At 48.4% G+C, this 23580-nt stretch overlaps 1 protein-coding gene across 3 annotated transcripts in view; it reads right to left on the bottom strand.

Annotated features, from left to right (window-relative positions):
* The window catches only part of USP36 (ubiquitin specific peptidase 36), a 28053-nt gene extending 6866 nt beyond the window's left edge, over positions 1-21187 (bottom strand). For 2 of the 3 annotated variants that reach the window (XM_080993624.1, XM_080993625.1), the window contains exons 1-14: positions 20872-21187; positions 20560-20775; positions 18419-18529; positions 17756-17858; positions 17329-17396; positions 16884-16954; positions 15754-15836; positions 14824-14935; positions 13445-13585; positions 11917-12017; positions 8502-8640; positions 5760-6452; positions 4381-4496; positions 1198-1722 (exon numbers count right to left, since the gene is read on the bottom strand). In XM_080993624.1, coding sequence (XP_080849750.1) covers positions 1198-1722; positions 4381-4496; positions 5760-6452; positions 8502-8640; positions 11917-12017; positions 13445-13585; positions 14824-14935; positions 15754-15836; positions 16884-16954; positions 17329-17396; positions 17756-17858; positions 18419-18529; positions 20560-20775; positions 20872-21124 — 2732 coding nt within the window. In that variant the 5' untranslated portion in view covers positions 21125-21187. The remainder of the gene's footprint in view (positions 1-1197; positions 1723-4380; positions 4497-5759; positions 6453-8501; positions 8641-11916; positions 12018-13444; positions 13586-14823; positions 14936-15753; positions 15837-16883; positions 16955-17328; positions 17397-17755; positions 17859-18418; positions 18530-20559; positions 20776-20871) is intronic. The other variant, XM_080993626.1, reaches the window with a different exon arrangement.
* Between the last annotated feature and the right edge of the window lie 2393 nt (positions 21188-23580).

Here is a 23580-nt window from a genome sequence, read left to right as displayed (position 1 = left end):
CATTTTACAGGGGCAAGGAAGAGGAACTTTTGGGGGAACTGAACTATATGCTGTGCTTGCTTTCTTCTTATTAAAATTATTGAGCTGTACCTTTTGGCCTGTTTAATACATCTACATCTCTACTCAGGAGACCGACCACTCTGCTTAGCAGAGTTTACTCCCAATTGAGCTTGAACAGGATTGAAGCCTCAAAAATAAGTGCCTCAGGTTTGTAGGCACAGTCCTTTAAAGGGGAGGAAAGAAGATGGTCAACCAGACAGGAAGGGCCAGGATTATGCAAAACATTGGTCCAAAAGGCAGCAGGAAGGACTTGTGTAAACACAGGGCAACGCTTGGTTCCACTAGGCTCAAAGGCTCCACTTGTTTTATTATTATTATTATTAATTATTATTATTATTATTATTATTATTATTATTATTATTATTATTATTATTATTACTGAAGGTGATGGGGGGGCAGGGGAGAGGCCCAAAGACCCTTGAGACACAGGTAACAAGGAAACACACTCCTACCTAGCAATGTAAGCAACCTAGCAATTCACAGAGGGGTCTGAGAGCTTAGTCTACGTCTTCATGGCTTGCCATCCCAACAGTGTTAGCAACCCAGATATATAAGCCTAGGCGCCAAATGGCTCCTCAAACCAAGGTTAAAGTCGCCAAAATGGAATGTCCAGTTGCCATTTTTGGGCAAGATGGCAAGCCTTATTTTTCAAATGATGGATTGACTTGAGTGATTCGCAGTTAAACATCTGGCTAGTTCAGATGACAACCTTGAGCTAGGTTAAGAGTTTTGAGAACTTAAGGAAAGTTACTTGATCCAGGGACAGTCCACATATACAATGGCCTATTTCTGACCTCTTTTTCCCTAATGGTGACAACAGACCATTCATAACATAAGAATATGCTTCATAAGTGAGCAGGCAGTGGGGTGGGTTAAGTGAAGACAAGCCTATAACGCTGTTCACTGCTCCTGTTCTGGCTGCACAGAAAAGACATGTTGGTTCCTGAAATTCATTCCGATTGCACAGATAAAATATAACCGATAGAATTCTACAGGATGAGGTATTAGTGTGTGAAAACAGTCAAGATCCAAGGATCCCCAGGCATGCACCTCCAGATGGTGGAGATGTCAAGTGCTCATGTTTCTCTCTCCAAGCAAAGCCCTTCCCCTAGAAAAGACAACCAAGCAAACACTCACCTGTTCACAGGGGACAGCAAAGGCTTACAGTCTTCCTCTGTTTGCTGCAGCTTCCTTTTCTTTTTCTTCTTTTTCCTCTTTTGGGTGGAATTAGCTAGACTAGGATCTGCTACCTTGCAGCCTCCAGCTATTCCCTCTTCCTCTCCCTTCCTGGCTGCCACCAAGTCAGATTCCGGTTCAGGAGAGGAGTCTCCAGGCCTGCCGTTTTCCTCGAGTTGCCTCTTCTTCCTGGGTGGGTTGGAGAGGCAGGTTCCCTCTGCACCAATGGTTCGTGTGCTTGGGATGCAATGGGTGCCTTGTTCGTCCTCCGAGAGGCTACGCTTCCTTTTCCTCTTCTTGGAGCTGGCAAGGAAAGGCCTCTTGTCCCGGTCTGGGCAAGAGTGGCTCAGTGCCTCTTTGGGCACCGCAGGTGGCGGCAGAGGGGCGGCAGAGAGGCAGCATGATTTGAAGCTGGGCAAGGGTTTGACAAAGGCGCTGCTGGCCGGCGGTGGAGGCGCTGAAGATTTGGAAGCAGATGAGGGCGTCCTAGAGAATCACACACAGACAAAGCTAAGAGCAACCGACACCAAAGCGGCAGAAGTCTCTGCAGAAGACCACACCGGTCTTTCACAACATAAATGGTCCCTTACATCACCCAGAAGGACAAAGCATTGTCAACCGAAGCAAAGGAAAGCCCTGTTGGATTCATGCATCTAATTCTACATTCTGTTCTCAGAGTGGTCAACCAGGTGCCCAGGACTTGGGCACAACAGCCCTTTCCCTACTTGTGATCTGCAGCAACTGGGATACAGAGGCAGACCACCCCACATGCCCTAGGCATTAATAAACATTCAGCTCCTTCCAGGCTTAAGACTGGTATGGCGTCAGGCTTTGGAACTGTTTCTGCCCCTATCCCAAAGGCCCAACCCCACTTCACTGACCCTGCAATGTTTCCTCACTAATAATAATAATAATAATTTATTTATACTCTGCCCTCCCCAGCCAGCCAAGACCGGGCTCAGGGCGGCTAACACCAGGTATAAAAACAATTGATTAAAATACAACTTAAAAACAAGATTAAAATACAACATTAAAATGCAGCCTCATTTCAGTAGAAACTCAAATCAAAAACTTTTGGGGGATGAAAACGTCAAATCTTCACCAAGGCCAACTATCCAGACTGGTCCAGAAAAAAGCCAGGGAAGTCCCCAAATGGGAGTTCCATCACAGAAGGAGAAAGGAAAAAGGAAAGAGGGGGAGGGGATCAAGTTGATTCCAAGCCAAAGGCCAGGTGGAACAACTCTGTCTTACAGGCCCTGCAGAAAGAAATCAGATCCTGCAGGGCCCTGGTCTCATGAGACAGAGCATTCCACCAGGCCGGAGCCAGTGTTGGAAAGGCCCTGGCTCTGGTTGAGGCTAACCTGACTTCCTTAGGGCCCGGGACCTCTAGGGTGTTGCTATTTATGGATCTTAAGGTCCTCTGCGGGGCATACCAGGAGAGGCAGTCCCGTAGGTACGAGGGTCCTAAGCTCCATGCCACTTCTAGCTCAATCTAGAGAGATTTATTCACCTAAAGATATTCATAGGACAGTCAGCTAGCACATTTCCACAACACAGGCGTGGAGTTCTTCTGGGCTGGATGATTTCTATGCCCTAACTGAGGAGTTATTTCAGGGCCAAATTCAAAGCTCTCCCGCCAAGGCACTTTGGTGCTTGAGTTTTTATATTCACCAGATTGTGGAGCTATATTTGAATATTTTAAGGCCGTTCACAATAATTCTTGGGGTTTTCTGGAACAGTGAGAACCTGCCCACCCTGCCTTGCATGGGCATTTCCCTAGAGATCACCTCCTTCTATTGCTCTGTTCTGCACTGCTTCTTGCAGGATAAACAACCCCTTAAGTTCCATCTGTATTCAAAGCATGCAGATGCTTCGCTACCTAAGTATAAGCTAATTTGTATTGCTTTTAAGAGTTTAGTCTCAAAGAACAGAGTGTCTCGCCGTAGCATAAAAAGCTTGCAGTACAGAGCAATGCAGTTGTGCACCTCTGCAGAGGCTGGACGGTTGGCAGACTTGCACCCAGAAGTACAGTTGTCCCTGGAGAACTCAGATGAACAACGCGAGCCAACAAGACTCTCAATGCAAAAGACTCTCAACTGAGCGCTAATAAAAGGGTGGGGAAGGAAGACTGCACTGATGCGAGGTTATACGGCAAGAGATGGTGGCCTGGAATCATGTATTAAGAGAAATAAAGTATTGGATTATGAATTACCAAGACAGCCCTTACTAGATGGATGCAGAACCTCAGGCACAGGGGCTAGATGCGGCCACTCTAGGCCTTGATATGGCCCTCACGAGCATCCGTGGGCCACGATCCCTCTCCCCGAGCCACAGCCCTTGCCAGTCCTACTTCATACCCTCTCAAGGGTTTTTATCTGGTTGGTATGTGCCATCGAACTCCGGTTGCCTGGATGTAGGATTCTAGAGGGGTGCATGAGTGTATTTAGAAACTTGCCTACTGTGCAAGGACAAAATTTACATTCCTAGCTCGCCCCACTTTTGCAACAGAAAGGTGCCCAGAATAGAATGCAACCCTATATGCACCTGTTTTAGCAGTAGTATTATCTGGCTATTTTAAAGGAATTGTGGGACCCCCAAGAAGATCTCAAAATGACAGTCCGCCTTATAGCAATAGCAGCCTGTATGACCACATGTCAGGCTCACGCATACGCAGACGTGCCAAATGACGCCATGCGCATGCGCAGAAGCGGGGAATCACAACCCGTGTGCGCACAGACACACCACTGCGGGTTGCGCTCTTTTCATGTCACGAAAGGGCCTCTGGAACAGATCCCGTTCGCAACCAGAGGTACCACTGTGTGTGTGTGTGTAAAACACAAATTAAAAAAACACAGAGGCTGCTCTCACACATAATGTCCAAGCGGGGTGACGTTTCTCATTCCCTGTCCATTTGCCCAAAGCACCCAAACCAGACACAACACCCAGTAACAGGTGGGCTTCAAGGCAAATGTTAGCAATTGCAGCAACACCCTCAAATCCAGAAAGGCTTTGCTTCAGAAAAGTACCAAACGCTACAGTGACTTATTATGACAAGCCAAAGAGCCACACAGCAAGGACAGGGTTCAGAAAGCCAGGCCAGGGTTATGACCGCCCCCCACCCCCGCAAGGGCCCTGGGAGCTCACCTGGGATAGTCGAGCGCAGCGGCACAGACGGGGTGGGTGGTTTTTGTAGCAGCTGGTGGAGGGTGGGGCGGCGCCAGGCGCTCACTGCTGCTCAGTTTCTGCAGTGTGTTGCTGCCCTGTAGTTATTGACATAAATAAAAACTTGGTGGTCTAAAAAGAGGTTTCCGTGACCCCAGGGGGCAGAGCAAGAAGAGAGGGGAGGGGGAAAACAAAAGAACAGGTGGGGGTGGGACAGGGAAAAAGAATCAGAAAAGTGTTTGCTGTTAGAAACAAAGGGAAAAGAAGGAAGGACATGTATAAAGACAGAACAGTGTTAGAATAAAACAATGGGCAACAGGCACCTTCCCATCTTCCTTGTTTCCAAAGAGAGGAACGAAAAGAATCAGCCAGGGTCTCTCTGCTCTGGCCCTGTGAGCAGCAAAATGCCTCCTTTAATATGGCCCTCACCAAGCAAGAGGATTTGAAGGGGCAAGAATGAGGGGAGACCAGCTCTACAGAACACAAGTTTCTCCCCTAGAGTCTGGGGAAACAGGGTCCCCCTGCACAGAATGCATTCGCAAGGCAAGACACCTGCTTAAAAGAATACTGAGCTTGTTCGCAGGTAGAATCAAGCCAAACCATGGCTGAGCACGAATAGGGCGCACGCCGGTTCCGGGAGTGGACATCTCAGCCGCTTTGCTCCTCCCCGGGTTCTGCTTGCTGCCATGCTACCCAGGACCAAGCCATGGTTTGGCTTAGAACGGCATCTGAACCCGGGCCAAGCCACTGCTCTGCCCTGGGCAGCACAAGAGGAGTGCTGTGGCCGCAATCCTTGAATCAGGGAACCTGCACATTTGCTTTTTCACACTAAGCCATGATTTGACTTAGCATTATGTGTGGGCCGTAGTATTGCCCCCAAGTATGCAACAATGGAGGGTAGTCAGAAAGTACTTGGGACTTACAAGCTGGCCAGGTGATGAATCTCCCTGGGCTCCTACCTACAAAACAGCTCAGCTGGTAAAGAATGAGACTCTTGAATCTCAGGGTTGTGGGTTCGAGCCCCGCTTTGGGCAAATATTCCTGCCTTGCAGGGGGTTGGACTAGATCAGTTTCCCAAACTTGGGTTTCCAGCTGCTTCTGGACTACAGTTCCCATCATCCCTGACCACTGGTCCTGCTAGCTAGGGATGATGGAAGTTGTAGTCCAGAAACAGCTGGAGACCCATGTTTGGGAAACCCTGGACTAGATGATCCCTTCCAACTCTACGATTGCATGATACGCGATTGAGTCTGCAGCCTGAAATGCCCCCTGCCTGAATCTACCCCACCCCACCCCCCAAATCACCACTCCTTTTGCCACCATTTTGGAGGTAGGTGAGGTAAAGTACCCCTAAAACGCACCTTCCTGGCAGAGAGGGCCAGTTTTTTTGCAGGTGGGGGGGACATGGTATTTCCCAGCTCCAGATTGGTCACATTAGCCAGCAAAGGCGACTTCAGCTTGGCAAACTTGGAGTCCTCGGAAACAGGTTTCCCAGAGGCACAGTCCGATTCCTGAGAGGAGCAGTAGCCGTTGACACCCATCGGGGCCTGCGGGAGTCCTTTGGCTGGGCGATGTGCTGGACTGGAGGAAAAGGAGCTGCTTGAAGAGGACGAGGAGGAAGAAGATGAGGAGGAGGAAGAAGTCAAAGGCGAGGAGGCCTTGCTCGTCACCTCTGGGCCTTCCTCACGAACTTTGGCCTCGGGGTCTCCTCTGGGAGCCTCTGGCGGCTGTGAAGACAATGCCAAGCCCTTGTCCCCCCAGGAGCTCTGCTTGCCCATCTCCACCCTGACACTGGTGACCTCACTGAAGTCCTGAGATGTTTTGAGTGGCAGGAGAGGCTGCTTCTTGGACCTCTTGCTGAAGTCGTCTAGGAAAGACAGCTTGGCAGGGAGCTTAGGTGAGGAGAACCCAACAGCAGGGATGAGCTTCGGATGAGGAGAAGGAGGAAGCGTCCCGTTCTGGGGTTTGGAGTTGGAAGCAAAGGTGCTGCGAGGAACAGGGACGCCAGGTTCCTCAGGGTCCAACGTCTTCCTGGCCTGCGTCACATCTTGCCTCTGTAGTGACAGAAGATAATAGGTGTTGAACGAAGACAGGTGGAGAGCCAACACCACAAAATGGGAACCGCTCCCCCTGCTCAATAAACTGTTCAGACCAATCCAAACACAATACCCGCAAACTGCCAAATGTATAAGCAGACAGCATCTAAGGTTATCTAGCTGCATAAAAGTCATGCAGTTCACTTACACATTACTCAGGGTTAAGATTTCCCCCATCTGATCCGCTGGGAAGCAACTGATGCATTTATTACCATTCAAGTCGGTGGGCTCTGAGCTTATTCTCAAAACAGGAGTGGACTGTCTTGACTGCTACAATTGTCAGGTTCTGGAAGATTTTTGATCTTGGTGATTTGGATTACTGCTATACCAAGACTTGGTAAAATTCCCTCTCCTTTAAAAAAAATTATGTTACAGTAAAACTACCCAGAGACCAAAATGCCTGGTTTGATTTTATTTCATATACTGTATGAACACAGCAGGTTCACAGATGCAAAGTCCCACTGGTTTAAACAAATGCCTGGAATAGTTAAATACTCAGCTGCTACTAAGAGTACAGTGGTACCTCAGGTTACAAACACTTCGGGTTACAGACTCCGCTAACCTGGAAGTAGTACCTCGGGTTAAGAACTTTACCTCAGGATGAGAACAGAAATCGTGTGCTGGTGGTGCAGTGGCAGTGGGAGACCCCATTAGCTAAAGTGGTACTTCAGGTTAAGAATGGTTTCATGTTAAGAATGGAACTCTGGAACGAATTAAGTTCATAACCGGAGGTACCACTGTACTGGGGGTAAAACGAATAACTTCCTTGACCTTACCAACTGACACCACAGGAGAGGGCTCGTGTGAGGGAACGCACCCCCATTTTTGCGTTATTTTGATGTACTTCACATAGGAAGTTGGAATGCTAGGGAAACAGCTAGGCTCAAACCTCTCGCTGCCATTTTGTTTTCTAGGCAAAGAAACATTCAGGCATGTAAGCCTTCCCCCCTGCAGCCTGAAGTGGTACAATCCACAGAAGTGGTTAACCGGTGAGTGGATTGTACCACTTCAGGCTGCAGGGGCAGAACAAAGCTGGGGGCAGAACAAGGCTTTAGTTCCTCCACAAATTAACACTCAAAATGCCAGTTTTGTGACTGCATCGGAAGCATCAACCCAACAATTTCATCAATCTTTTGTAGTACACTCCCCACAATTCATAAGTGTCTTGGGCTGTCTGCCTGCCTGCTGCAGTGCATTTGTATGCTTTCAAGTTCAATTCCCCCCCCCCCCCCAAAAAATAAACTTGCACTTATGGCTGCTGATGAAAATTGTGTGGATAACATACCAAGCCAAAGAGGAGACTGCGTAATATTTTTCAGTAGCTGAAGAGAGCTTCAGGGTAAAAGGGTAAAGGTACCCCTGCCCGTACGGGCCAGTCGTGTCCGACTCTAGGGTTGTGCGCCCATCTCACTTAAGAGGCCGGGGGCCAGCGCTGTCCGGAGACACTTCCGGGTCACGTGGCCAGCGTGATGAAGCTGCTCTGGCGAGCCGGCACCAGCGCAGCGCACGGAAACACCGTTTACCTTCCCGCTACAAAGCGATACCTATTTATCTACTTGCACTTAGGGGTGCTTTCAAACTGCTAGGTGGGCAGTAGCTGGGACCGAAAGACGGGAGCTCACCCCGCCGTGGGGATTTGAACCGCCGACCATACGATCGGCAAGTCCTAGGCACTGAGGTTTTACCCACAGCACCACCCACCCCCAGTACAGTGGTACCTCCGGTTACGAACTTAATTCATTCCAGAGTTCCATTCTTAACCTGAAACCGCGTCACCAAGCCAAAGAGGAGACTGCGTAATATTTTTCAGTAGCTGAAGAGAACTTCAGGGTACTCGCTCTCAATTTACTTTGGGGGGTTTTTTCAGATCACTGGGTTTTGTTTCTCCTCAGCCCAGAATCTGCACTGCTCAGCTTAAGACTTTTCCCTTTCCTTTTGAAGTTCAAAGTACACACAGTTCCGACAGTGGGAAATTCTGGATGGCAGGCGGACTATGCAGATATTCACCTTGCTCATCAGCGGTGACGCAAGGGCACCATTGGTCATGCTTTTCTTCATGTGGTCGGAGACTATGCTTGCCCGGTTGGATGCAGGGCATGTGCTTTTGGAGATGGTCCCCTCAGAATTCTTCCTGGTACTTGGGATCCTTGAAAAGGGGGAAGAAGAAGGAGGAACTTGTACTTTATCGCTATCACTATTTTTAGAGGTCACCCTACTCTTCAGACCAGGGGGGTGGGGAACCTCTAGCTCTTAGGCCAATCTTGGCACACCAGGACTAATTTAGCTCAGGGAGGCCATTTCCTCCAAACCACACCCACCTGCCCATCAGCTGATGTCACCGGTGTTGTCAACTGATGGATGATAGGACAGCTTTCAATCCTGCATTGGCTGCACAATCCGGTTCCCAGCACAGAGCAGGATCATGCAACCAAGGCAGCAAGGTTTAATAGGGCAGGGATTAAAGCCATGATCTTTGGCAAGAGAATGCAGGTGCCGTGAACCTTCTTCAGTATGAAGGATTACATTACAGCCAAGGTGGGGAACTGGGTGTGGCTGATGAGCCAAGGTGAGTCTATTTTGGATCTGGCAAATCATCCGGGCCAAGAATTGGGGCACCCTCTGCAATCCATTCCGACGGGTAGGCAGGGCTGCCCATTTATCAGTCACCAGAGACACCACCATGACATCAGGTACCCTAACAACTATAACACACATTTATAGTGTGCTCTATCAAGCATTTCTTTGGAATTTGACACCAGAGCGTCACCATTTATGCGCCGGCATGAAGTGATGAGCAGGTGGCCTTCCTCCCCCCTCCCCTCCCAAAAAAGCCACATTGCAGGCCAAATGGGAAGGTCCTGGAGCACCTAATTTGGGACACAGGTCTGAGGTTCCCTACCACTGCGCTACAGTTTACAAATACAAAAGAATACAGAAGTATTTGTTTGGTCTTAGATTTAAAAAAGGAAAGCAAATAGAGAAGTTAAGGAAACAACTTTAAACCATAAAACAGTAAACAACCCAAAAAGCCCAACAGAAAACAATATGCACACAAAGGAATATCTAAAACGCAAAAACATCTCGACTTATGTAACCCTTTGCCAGCTATAGATTGTACATTGCTAATGCATAGGGCCCTCAAATTATTCAATGGACAGCATGCAAGAGTACAATACAAACTGTTGCAGCATTTGAAGTACCGCATGAAAATGTAACACCAGGGTTTATTATTGATTACAAATGATCAACGGAAAAACACCGCACCTCTACAGATGTTAGTGTGAGATCATTCATAAACTGAAGACTTCAACAAAAAAGGGCAGTGCAAAAACTGAATAGCAAAATTATTATTTTTTAATTGTATTCTAGTATATATTGGCCTTTGAACAGTTTGGCAGAGCGGCTACTCATTAGCATTGATGTACATTTTATCACAGAGAAAGACTTTATTGAAAGAGGGTCTAAACCAGGGGTTGGCAACGTTTTTTGAGACCGGGCTAGTCTACTCCCCGGCAGACCTCCCCATGGGCCTTAGGTTGCCGACCTCTGGTCTAAACACACTTGGTTTTTAGAGTTTCTTTTATAAAAGGTACATATTATTGGGCTTTTCGCTGCTATTTACCGTATTTTTCGGACTATAAGACGCACTTTTTCCCCTCCAAAAATGAAGGGGAAATGTGTGTGCGTCCTATGGAGCGAATGCAGACTCCTTGGCTTCAGCGATAGCAATGCGAAGCCTCCGAAGCCTGCGCTCCGGAGGCTTCGCGTTGCTTCCGCTGAAGCCAGGAGAGTCTGCTCTTTGAGGCTGGCGGTGGGGGAAAGCAGCGCTTCCCCCATCACCAGACCCAGAGGATGGGGGGCAGCGGGAAGGCGCGCGACGCCTTGCCGCTACCCTCCAACCCGGCTTCGAGGCTGGCGGTGGGGAAAGCAGCGCTTCCCCCATCGCCAGCCCCAGAGGATGGGGGGCAGCGGGAAGGCGCGCGACGCCTTGCCGCTACCCTCCAACCCGGCTTCGAGGCTGGCGGTGGGGAAAGCAGCGCTTCCCCCATCGCCAGCCCCAGAGGATGGGGGGCAGCGGGAAGGCGCGCGACGCCTTGCCGCTACCCTCCAACCCGGCTTCGAGGCTGGCGGTGGGGAAAGCAGCGCTTCCCCCATCGCCAGCCCCAGAGGATGGGGGGCAGCGGGAAGGCGCGCGACGCCTTGCCGCTACCCTCCAACCCGGCTTCGAGGCTGGCGGTGGGGAAAGCAGCGCTTCCCCCATCGCCAGCCCCAGAGGATGGGGGGCAGCGGGAAGGCGCGCGACGCCCTCCCGCTACTCTCCAACCCTCCTTTGGGCTTTTGCAGGAGATGGGGGAATTCCCCCACCTCGCGCAAAAGCAGGCAAAAGCCGCGCGCTCTTTAAAGGGGCTCCGCGGCTTCTGCGGGCTTTTCTAGGAGGTGGGGGAATTCCCCCACCTCCTAGAAAAGCCCGCAGGAGCCGCACACCCTTTAAAGAGCAAGCGGCTCTTGGGGGCTTTTCCCCAAGGAGGGAGAAGGGACTGACTGGCCAAGTCAGTCCCTTCTCCCTCCTTTGGGCTTTTGCGGGAGATGGGGGAATTCCCCCACCTCCCGCAAAAGCCCGCAAAAGCCTCGTGCTCTTTAAAGGGGCTCCGCGGCTTCTGCTGGCTTTTCTACGAGGGGGGGAATTCCCCCACCTCCTAGAAAAGCCTGCAGGAGCCGCGCACCCTTTAAAGAGCGCGCTGCTCTTGGGGGCTTTTCCCCGAGGAGGGAGAAGGGACTGACTGGCCGTTTCAGTCCCTTCTCCCTCCTGGTCGAAAAGCCCGCAGGAGTCGCGCGGGGCTCCTGTGGGCTTTTGCGGGAGGTGGGGGAATTCCGCCACCTCCCGCAAAAGCAGGGAGAAGGTCTTGGAGTAGCGGACAGGCTGCGTGCAGCCTGTCCGCTGCTCCCAGAGCTGCGGGGGGGGAAATCATATTTTTTTCCTTGATTTCCCCCCCTGAAAACTAGGTGCGTCCTATGGGCCGGTGCGTCCTATAGTCCGAAAAATACGGTACTATTTGTGCACCACTGCCAGGGACTCTGCTTCCCTCTGCATATTGTGATCATTTACATGAGATGATATTTAGCGATTACAGCATAGCAACATGAAAAGGAAACCACATCAGCAGAAGTAGCTGGGGACCCTGCTAAAACAGTGACAGGTTAAGAATGGCAAGGGTGCTTCCCAGCATTAGCAACAACCGTGTTATTATCATCGCCCCCAGTTCACCCCAGCCTGCTTCTCCCTCCATTAAAAAAAATGGACTTCTGCTCCTCTCCACTCCACTTGATTAGCAGAAAGGTGACGGGTGGATTGAAGGGCACCCCAAGAAACAGGCATGAAGAGAGGTGGCCAATGGCAGGTCCCATATCATGTCCCACTTACCGAAGATAGAAAAGCACATATGCCTGTTGATTGAGGACAACTTTGATGTTGCTCGAATGCACCATTGAGTCGTTCATCTGGTACCACTGCCCATTACTAGCCTGAAAATGGGATAGGAAGGAGGATTTGTAGCTACAACACAGCACAGAAGGGCAGCGTTAGGCAGGAGGGGAAGAAGCACTCCACACCATCAAAGGTAGGCATAAGCTCCATCGGAAAAAGGGACTAGGTCAATGTTTCCCAAACTTGGGTCCCCAGCTGTTTTGGGACTACAACTCCCGTCATCCCTAGCTAGCAAGTCCAGAAGTCAGGGATGATGGGAACTGCAGTCCAAAAACAGCTGGGCACCCAAGTTTGGGAAACAAACAAAATTCATGAACAGATGTACCAGTGGCTGCAAGTCATGATAGCCAAGAATCCAACATCCACATGCACTGATAACAATACCAAGAGCTGGAGAATAACCCTAGGGAGGTTAGTTACCCCACTTCTAAACTTCCCCTTTGCCATCTGGCTGGCTACTATGGGTAGGAATAATGCCAACTAGGTCAATAAACGGTTGGATAATTCTTGTGCTAGAGATAATAAAATAATAATAATAATAATAATAATAATAATAATAATAATTTATTTATATCCCGCCCTCCCCAGTCAAAGCCGGGCTCAAAGAGGCTAACAACAATAAAAGTAACACAGCATTCTAAAATCAATTCATTTTAACATCAGTTCAAAATCAAATTAATGGCAACCATTGGGCTAGAGTTCCGTGAGGATTACCAAAGGAGGGGGTCAGACTGTGCCTTGGCCAAAGGCCTGGTGGAACAGCTCTGTCTTGCAGGCCCTGCGGAAAGATGTCAAGTCCCACAGGGCCCTAGTCTCTTGTGACAGAACGTTCCACCAGATCGGGGCCACAGCCGAAAAAGCCCTGGCTCTGGTTGAGGCCAGCCTAACCTCCCTGTGGCCTGGGACCTCCAAGATGTTTTTGTTTGAAGACCGTAAGTTTCTCTGTGGGACATACCAGGAGAGGCGGTCCCATAGGTACAAGAGTCCTAGGCCGTATAGGGCTTTAAAGGTTAAAACCAGCACCTTAAACCTGACGGGAGCCAGTGGTATAGCACCAGGTGAATGTGATCCTGCAGTGAGGACCCTGTAAGGAGTCTCACTGTGGCATTCTGCACCCGCTGGAGAGAATGTTTTTCCAGCAGGCTGCCTCCTACAACTTCCAGCCAACTTATAACATTTGGACATGAACATCAGAGCTCCAGAGATGCACCATCTGCAATCACCAAGATTCTTTGCTGTTGAACCTCTGGAGAAAGCAGCATTAAAAGCCTGGCCACTCCGAATGCCAGCAGTGAGATAGCAGGAATTCCAAGGAGGATAGCTAGACACACTTAGAGCATTCACGCAGTTCAGCCTTCCACACTGATGCTTGCCAATGCTTCACATTACCACCCCACAGCCTGGGGTGCAAAGCACCCCTCTCCGCTGCCAAGGCTGCCCTTTGACAACAGACGAAAGGACTCACCTTGACGTAGCAGTAGTAATGCCCCGCATGGCAGCTGTATCCTGAATGTACCAGCACAGCATAGAGGCCATACATGACAGGATCACCGTTGCTCTGAGACATGTAGGGGCGGATATTCAGGAACTCAGGGTAGCCGACATCCTGCAAGGGAAAAGGGAAGGCATCCATGGGGATTTGTCCCACCCGCTCAGAGTCTGCCTCTTAGCGGAGAATGCTGGTGCGTAAACAGGAAAACAAAGGCAGCATCTGATCCAGGAAACACAAGCGGTCCCTAGGCTGACAGTTTTTGGAGACTTCTACGCTCTTAAGAAAGCCAGCCTTAAAAAACCTTACACAAAACAAATGAAATACCATGAAAATCCCTGAAATGAGAAGTAATCAATTAGAAATATAATCTTATAAAATTAAACTAAATAACAAAAATCAAAAAGTTTAAGGAAAAAAATTAGAAAAACCTAGAATTCAACCAAGCCTTAATGGGATGCCAGCTACAAACCTCGTTTCACTGAACTATTCAGTTTCCTCAGCAGGAAATAGAGAAATCATAAACCTCAAATACCCAAATTCAAAGAAAGGGGGTAAATCTCCCAAAAAACCTAAAGTACTATAATCAGTCTTCAACATCAGCAGTAACATCTAGACCATGGGAGCTTTTCAGCCCTGTTCTTGAGTTTGTTTAAAATCTAAAACCGCTTATCTTGTATTCCTTTCTTCGAATTTGTCCATTTAGGTTGTTTTTGTTTGTTTTTTAAACCTTTTTGTAAAGGCAATACAAAAATTTTCACAGCTCAGTCCTCAATTCTTTATTACTGTGCTTGGCTTTCTTCAAGTTGGGCTGTGTCTAAAACTTGCCATTTAGGTTTTCAAACCTCTTTTGTAAACTCAGTTTTAGAAACTGTACCTCTGAGTCCTCAATCCTTTATTACTGCACTTTGCTTCACCTAGGTCCAGCTAGGATTATAGTACTTCAGAATTTTTAGGAGATTTACCCCCTTTCTTTGAATTTGGTCATTTAAGGTTTATGATTTCTCTATTTCCTGCTGAGGAAACTGAATAGTTCAGTGAAATGAGGTTTGTAGCTGGTATCCCGTTAAGGCTTTGTTCAATTCTAGGTTTTTCTATTTTTTTTCTTAAACTTCTTGATTTTTGTTATTTAGTTTAATTTTGTAAGATAATATTTCTAGTCGATTACTTCTTGTTTCAGGGATTTTCACGGTATTTCATTTGTTTTGTGTAATTTCTCGGTTCTGTCACTGTCTTTTTTATACTGACCCTTAAAAGGTCAGAAAGACAGCAGCCACGAGTGCTCCTCCAAACCCTCTTCCAGGGGAGTAGGGATGTCTTTGTGCCCCCTCCCCGCTTTCCAGATCGCCACGCACCTTGGAGATCTTGCCCCCGCTGAAGTTGGCGAAGCGCTTGAGCGAGATGGTGAGGACGTTGGATGCCCGGTGAATGGTGAAGCGCTTGGTGGCTGGCACCTTCTTCTTGCACCTGGCACAGAGAAGAGGAAAGATCAACAAAGTCTAGCTCCTCCTTGCAAGGCTCAGTGAAAATGGGGGGTGCCCTGAGAACTTCCCTCCTGCTATGCAGATGCACAATTGCCGCCTCATGAGACCAGGGGGTGGGGAAGGCTATTAAGTCTTTCCCTGCATTTGAAGCTAGCATCCTTTGCCCTGCAGGCTGCCTTGAAACCATCAGGGAAATGGCTTGCTTTCAAGTACAGTGGAACCTCGGGTTAAGAACTTAATTCGTTCTGGAGGTCCGTTCTTAACCTGAAACTGTTCTTAACCTGAGGCACCACTTTAGCTAACGGGGCCTCTCGCTGCCACCATGCGATTTCTGTTCTCGTCCTGAGGTAAAGTTCTTAACCCGAGGTACTACTTCCGGGTTAGCGGAGTCTGTAACCTGAAGCGTCTGTAACCTGAGGTACCACTGTAGAAGGCAGATGCACCAATTTTTTAAAAAACACACCACACACTGTGAAGATACATACCCAAACTTCTCTTCTGCTTCGTTATTCCCACCACCAACCCAATTCATCACTTTGGAAATAGCTAAGAGGTGAGCCTAGTCCCCTCCCTTTTCTTTTTCCTACAGATTTTTTTTTAAAAGCATGAGTCAGCAGTTACTGAAGCTGTGGAGCAGAACATATTTGCCTGACCTCATAAGTTAGCACTTCCATTCTAGAAATACGCTTCTGTTTTTTAAAATAATAAATAAATAAATAAATAAATAAATAAAGGCGTCATTATGCAAAAGAAAAGGTGCCAAACAGGAGGGATGGATAGGTCAAGAGGAAGGCAACTCACTTGGCACACATGTAGGCATTCTCTCCACTTAGCACGTCAGCCTTTACAAACAACTCTAATGCCCGCACGATGTTGGCAGTCTGCTGTAATCAGAAACAGAAAAGGGACATTCATACAGAAATCACACCAAAGCTCAGGTTATACCTACACTCAGGTAAGCTCTGAAAAGAGCAGCTGGGGAAACCCAGACAGATGGGCAGCATATAAACAATAAAATTGTTGTTGTTGTCATCATTATATTATTAATTATTATTAATTATTAATTATTATTATTATTAACGTTGTCTCTTTAGTTCTTTAGCCTTGGTCCTGCATACCCGAAGGAGCGTCTCCACCCCCATCGTTCAGTCCGGACACTGAGGTCCAGTGCCAAGGGCCTTCTGGCGGTTCCATCATTGCAAGAAGTGAGGTTACAGGGAACCAGGCAGAGGGCCTTCTCAGTAGTGGCGCCCGCCCTGTGGAATGCCCTCCCTCCAGATGTGAAGGAAATAAGAAGCTATCTTCTCTTTAAAAGACATCTGAAGGCAGCCCTGTTTAGGGAAGTTTTTAATATTTAATGCTGTATTGTTTTTAACACTCAATTGGAAGCCACCCAGAGTGGCTGGGGAAACTCAGCCACATGGGCGGGGTATAAATAATAGATAATACATTATTATTATTATTAGTATTATTATTATTTAGGAAGTGGTTCTATTCACCCATTACCTCCCCGGCTACTGTTAGCTTAGCTTAGATGGGATGCCCTTTTCTTTTCCTGCCCAGTGTATGGAGAACCTCTGTCCCTCCAGATATTGTTGGACTCCAACTCCCATCATCCCTCACTATTGGCCATGTTGGGTGGCAAGTCCAACAACATCTGGAGGGCCACAGGTTCCCCACCCCACCCCACCCCATCATTATTATCATTTTCTATACATCAGCCGTGCACAGGCAACCGAGTACCTATATGCCACTTGCTCGCTACACTTCAGTGCATGCTATATGCCTCCCTACACGCAGCGCTCATGTATAAGTAGGAAAGCACCATGAATCTGCTCATATTTGCAAATCCCCTGCCGGCTTATGTCCCTCTTTAGGCCTACCATGGAAAAGAAATAAAAGGGGAAAGCGTTGATTTAACACTGGCATACCCTGATTTCCAAAGCCACATCCAGGAAGGGGTCGTAAGTGTCCGAAACACTCTTGCACACGGAGCATTTCACTGCAAAGAAAGCAGAACAGTTGCTTGCCTACTCTTCATGGCCTCAGCTGCCTGCCAAGGTCATATTTCACAACGGGACTTCCGAGACATCAACGCTTCCACCTCGGCAGCTAGCAAAACCAGCACGGGAAGCAGCTAAATCCCCCGATTCCCAATATCCTCTTCAAAACCTGGGCAGAGGCCAAAGGAAGCCCACAGGAAACTCTCCCGGTATTGGGACATCAGCAGCTGTGTGCGCCCACAAGTCAGGTGGGCATTGCAGAAGCGCAGCTGGGCAATGAAGGAAAAGCTGGAGTTGTAGAGTTATCACTAGGACTTGGTCAACGCTTCAAGCCTAAAGGGCGTGAAAGGTACTGGGCTAAAGCTGTGCTCACCACGAGATCGGAGGTAGCCGCCAAAGATCTGGTGCACCAATGTGGTAGCCTGGGTCTGGCGGTCCAGCCTGGGAAGAAAAGCAGCCAAGGGTTAAGGAGAGAGTGGAGAACACCTTCCTGAAGCAATATGGGGCCTCAACAGTGGCAGGGACACAAAAGCAGCCCTTAGGGCTTTCCTCTCCAGGGAGGATTACTAGCTTTTGCTTCCTTGGGCAAAGGAGAAGCAGCCACCGTTAGCTGAGTGGTGACTTACCCAGCATGCCCCCCCTTCCCCCACCCACATTCCACCTGTGAAGGTTCATGCTTCCAAGATGCTGCTTGCACAACAGGGGAAGGTGGCAAGATCTCCACCTGCCCATCTCTTTGTGACCAAGTGAAAAGTACGGCCCTGACCCTCCCAACCCCAGAGACAGGGAGCTGTGCATACTTGGTGTAACCATTGAGGCAGGCCTTCTGCATGGCATCAATGGTGTAGCGCAGGAACTCGTGAGCATCCTCTTGGCTGCCAAAGCGGAAGTGACGAGCAATCTCTGCCAGACGGAGGAAAAGGACTCTGAAGTTTGGCTTCCTATGCCCGCCCAGCACAGGTCAAGCTCATGCCAAGGTAACAGGCATCGCTGACACTTGACCGGGGCACAGGAATTACATGAAGCTTATTAGCGCGTGCGCGCACACAACCTCAAACTATTCTAGATTCTGCAGAACTCAACATAACTAAGCAAAATGCTGATGGGGACAGCATATAGCGCATTTCAATCTCCCTTTCGTAGTTTCTTAAATACCGGCAACCTCAGTTGGATGGTTAAAAGAAACGAAAGAAGCACCAAAAATAGCTCTAATCTATTTATGTATTTATTTATCTGCACGCCCAGCTGCCACGTCTTCAGACTTAGCTCCACAATGGGGAGATCTGCGCACCTGGCTTTTTCAATGCAGTGTATGGCATGCGTATACAAACACACACACACACGATCTACAGTCAACACTTCAAACAAAGAGATCTTTGGACCCTTTCCCTGTATGTACTGGTGAGATGCATCACAACAGCACTGTACAGCCTCATCAAAACAAAGCTCCCTCAGCTGCTTACTTTTGAGATCTCGGATGAAGGACACCGGCTTGATGGCATTGCCACTGTTGGCGAAAGCCTGTATCATGTGATTCTGCATAACGCACATCATGCAGAAGCCTCCCTGGTGGCCTGCAAGAGAAGAGATCAGGAATGAATTCATGCAAAGGCTGCACCGGACAAAGGTCTGACGGAGCAACTCTCACAGAGCCAGAAAACCCATGAGTAGAGCTCAGCCCAGGAGAAGGGCATTTTGGCAGCCATTACTAAATAAATAACCTGCTGGCCAATGGCGACAAAGGAAAAGAAAGAGAAAAGCGGGCATTGAGGGCCATGTACCGCTCTTGCTTCATGATTAACCATCTGCAGAAGTAGCTGCATACGCATCAAGAAAAAAGTTGCCTCTTCTCTGCTGGAGGCAATTTAAGGTGACAAGGAAAGCTACTCACTGATATAATCAATGCACAAATTGAAGTGGAGGGCAGAGCCTGCACTTAGCTGTAGGCTAGGGGTGGGGAACATGTGGGGCCACAGATGCTGTTGGGCTCCCACCTCCCACCACCCCTGACCACGCTAGCTGGGGCTGATGGGATTAGGAGCCCAACATTATTTGGAGGGGCACAGGATCCCCATCGCTTGTGCAGGCATCTCCTCCATGGTCACAGCATCAACAACCCCTTGCTAGAATAGCTTACATGAACAGACCACTTAGATGCAGGGAATAGTTTCCTAGCCCCATTGCACGCACATCATAAAGTACTCAGAAATGCAGTCCACTAGGCTGAGATGCTCAGGGAACCAAAACGCTACAGCCATGTGTGAGATTTCTCAAGCCTGAACAACAAGCCGGCAAGTAGGTGCAAAGCAGTATTTGCCCTAATCCAAACAGTTCCTCCTCATCCCTCCCCTTTTTTGGGGAGGGACATCTTTTGTCCACCCGCCTCCCTCCATTCAGGTCCACTCCCCTAACTAGGAGTCAGCGCTCCTCTAACAAGGATGAGTCGGATGCTTAGAGCAGCAGTTCTCGTGCAACCAAGTGCTGGCTCTGCTCCTTTGCAGCTGTTAGCACAGCCTCCCAGGCCCTGACTGCAAGGATGAGTGCACAGGGCTGCAAGGGAACTGCCAGCTGCAGAACTGTGGAGGGGACAAGGCGCACTGCCTGTTATTTGACCTTGGATCCACACACCATCTTTTCCCATTCCCACCAGCACCATGTTTCAAGCAGAACCCCCTCCTCAAGCTCACATAACAATGCAACCCCTTTCTTGTGGCTGGGCACAATACAGCCCCCTCTTGTCATAAGGGGTGCCCCAAGACTTTGACAACATGGGAAACAAGGGCCAAATAATGCTCCATCGTTCAAGCCCCTCTCTCCAAACACAGCCAAGTGGAAGCATATTTTTTAATACTATAAATTCCCAGGAAGCATTTTCTCATACAAGAAATCCATTCAAAAAGCAGGCTTCAAACCAAAATGTTTCAATTTCTCCCCTCGCTGAAACCCCGAGACAATTTCTGAAAAGAGGGGAACACGACGGAATAAGAAATTTTTTAGCCCTTGCATGGAGTAAATGTTCTTTCCAATGAAAAACATGCAGATTTGCAGCATAACAGAACATGATTTTTTTGTGGCTGTGAGAAAACCAAGACTCAAAAAGATGAGGGTCCAATTTCTCTTGTGCAGGATTTTGGAGTGGCTTCAAAGGGTTATAGTAACACTTAAGCTTCTGCACAGCAGCTTGAAGTGGTCACAAGCACTTCACTTGCACTGTCTTTTTATAATGTGTATCCCAACCCTGAAAGGTAGTTTTGGGCATTATAAAAGCCATACAAGAGATGGGGAGGATGAGGTTAAAAGGGAACAGCTTGACCAAAGGTCAGTTTATGGCACAGCAAAATCTGAACCAGAAACACTGCGATTCACAGTTCAGTTTCTTAGCCGTGGTGCTCCTGTTTTACTACCATTAAGGACTGACCATTATGCATTGCTGTTCCTGGCCCATCTCTCATGAAAGCCTCAGCAGAGTGGCACTCAGATGAAAAGCAGGAGGCTGCTGAAGCCTTTGCTACCTGCAGCTCTTAAGTGAAAAGAGACAGACGACATGCAAGCTTTGCCAAGGGGCACCAGCCATTCCACATGCAACCAAACACCCCACACTCACAACTGCGGCTGTGCTCCTTGGAAAGCAGGTAATTAGCAAGAGGTGGGGTGTACGTCAGACACTGCAAGGTGGAGTTGAGGAAGCAGGTGTTGCCCAGGTTGTGGAGACCGGCTCCGACACGGTACACCCGCTCCCATTTCAGAGAGAGGCGCTCCACAGGGAAGAGGACCTTCTGCGGGGCTGGAACTCCATCTCCTCCCAAGGTGTGCTCACTGCCTGTCAGAGAGGAAGAAGAACAGGGGAAGTCAGCGAGGCCGGGCACACATGCACCCCCATTCCCACAGAACCATTCCCCCCAGAATAGGGGCGCACCTTGCTTCCGGATGGGTCCCTCTTCAGAGCCCCTGTGTCGGCTGGGGTTTTCTGTCTTGGGGTTCAATAGGATGTATTTGCTCTTCAGCGTCTCCAGCTGGTAGGAGAAGCTTTTGGAGGCTGGTTCAAACTCGATCTTCTGCAGCAAAACCTTCTTGGCGGAAGCAGCCAACAGCTTGCCCAGTTCGCCATCGTCAGCAGAGTCCTTCCGCCCAGGCTTGAGGGCTTCTTTCAGCTTGTCCACTATGGGCATGGTGCATCACTTGTGGATGGCAGAGGCCGTGCTAGCAAGGGGACTTTGCTCGGTGGGGCAGAGCTGGAAAAGAAAGCATTTAACCCAATTTTTCCCCCACGAAGCCTCTCACACAAGCCCCTTCCCTCTGCAGCCTACATATTTGACTATGACAAATATTCTCCTTTGTTTATCCTCCTGCCTCCATCTCTATTCACAATACTCCTGTCTCCCCATTTGGGGCTGCAAGCACTTTTGGGGGCATAAACCTGTCCTCTTTTTAATTTTCTAAAGGGTCATGAAACACCGAGAGCACTATATAAAGCTGCCACCACCACAAATTCAATTTCAAACACCATTTCCAGGGAATCTGCATTTAACTCAGAATGCTGCAACACCGTTCCAAACTGTATTCTGTATTGGGCAAGCAGGGAGTGTGTCCACAAGTTCCATTTTCCCAAAGGTGGGATTAAGCAGCATAAATTTGTGAGAGCAGCTACACCCATGCTGTCTCCTTGCTACAAGAAAAACACAGGAAACCCTAAAAGCTGCATGGAAGGGGGGGGTCCCATTTCAGTGGTAGGCGGGACCAGAGGCAAAAGCAGGCAGAACAGTAAACATACATTTTACCTGCATACAGTAGGCTAGTTTCAATATAGAGGCTTCTCTATCCCAGGTAAACAAGAAATCATTATCAGAGATCAAGGACACATTGCAGCGGGGGGGGGGGGGAGAGGGTGTGAAGCAGGGCAGGTGAGTCACATGGCCTGGGGATGGGAGTCCTGAGGCCTAGTTAGAGAAGCTTGAATGGAGGCAAGAGAACCCCTGGGCCTGAAATCTCACCCACGCACCCACCCTATTATATTTGCAGCAGCTAACAAACAGAACTCATACATACATCATTTTTTTTTCTCCTCATGCAAACTAGAAACTCACTTCTTTGAAAGTCTGATGGATTAAAAATTGCAAAATAAATACACCCCAAGTCTAGTCTAGTAGGCCTGTTTTTCTGCAATTCAATCAGTGTCAAAGCATGTTTCTAAATACAGTGGTACCTCGGGTTAAGTACTTAATTCGTTCCGGAGGTCCGTTCTTAACCTGAAGCACCACTTTAGCTAATGGGGCCGCCGAGCCACCGTAGCACGATTTCTGTTCTCATCCTGAAGTTAAGTTCTTAACCCGAGGTACTATTTCTGGGTTAGCGGAGTCTGTAACCTGAAGCGTCTGTAACCTGAGGTACCACTGTACCATTATGCACCCCATTAGCATACCTCTCTTTTTTTGCTGGGCCCAACAATCTTCACTCCTCAACACGGTGAAGACCTGCCTCCCAGAAGACAAACCAAGGACTTAAGAGCATTCACTGTGAAAGGTGCCCCTTAAAATTCTAACAAGGTGTCAAGCAGTAGCATCATGGCTAGGTAGGTTGAAGGATTTGCAGCCCAGGTTCATAGACACAAGTTGGCATGTGCTGGTTTTATTTCTATACAATGCAAATTTAACTTTGCAAGGTCACAGAAGACGAATCAACCCATGCACATCACCCCAGATAAAATTCTTCCATTCATTTTCTCTCTACCCCAGATGACCCCAAATCAGTTCCTCTTCAAGTCAATTACCTCCAAAGTAGATCCTGCTCCAAATCAATTAATTTGCCCTTCAGCTACCTGTACTGATTATCTCTCAAATCACCTCTATAGTCGCTTCAAATTATTTTGGGCTGTGATCCAAGAGTCGCATACGTGGAAGTAAGCCCCCCTGAACTAAACAGTGTTTACTTACAAGTAGACCTGATTATAGGATTACACTGCTGTTTCTCCCACATAAACATCCTACCCAGTAACCCAGTTCACCTGCTATTTAATTTCCCCTGAATCAATCACTAAGAAAATATTTGTGCCCCGCATTCTATAGGCCACACCCTTAAAAATGGCTCAGCTCTCAAAAGAGCCTGCAGTGAAATTGGGAACTGGTTTACAAAAGAGAAGATGGCATATTTTAGTTTTTCTCCAACTGCTGGAACAATTTTAGCCACATTGTAACAAACAATCACCATGAAGACCTATACTGTGGTACCTCGGAAGTCGAATGGTTTGACTTCCAAAACGTTCAGAAACCAAGGCATGGCTTGAAGTTCCTGCAGCCAATCGGAAGCCGCGGAAGCCATGTCAGATGTTAGGGTTCCAAAGAACATTTGCAAACCGGAACATTCACTTCCGGGTTTGCGGCGTTCGGGATCCAAAACATTCAATTCGCAAGGCATTCGGGATCCAAGGTACAACTATAATTGGAAGGCCTGAGATTTGCCACTTCCTCCGATAGGGAAGTCAGCACTACAATGTAAGGGGAAAAGGATTACTCTGTCACCTAAGGAACGCCTGGACTGAACTCAGGTTTGACTAGCAAACAGAAGAAGCAGAACACCCCAGATAGAAACCACAGGTGCCTCTCCTAACAGAGTAGAATTCAGAACATTG

This window comes from Podarcis pityusensis, assembly GCF_964106645.2.
Source record: "Podarcis pityusensis genome assembly, chromosome: 2".
NCBI classification, from domain to species: Eukaryota; Metazoa; Chordata; class Lepidosauria; order Squamata; family Lacertidae; genus Podarcis; species Podarcis pityusensis.
This window is presented reverse-complemented; position numbering and strand designations above follow the sequence as displayed.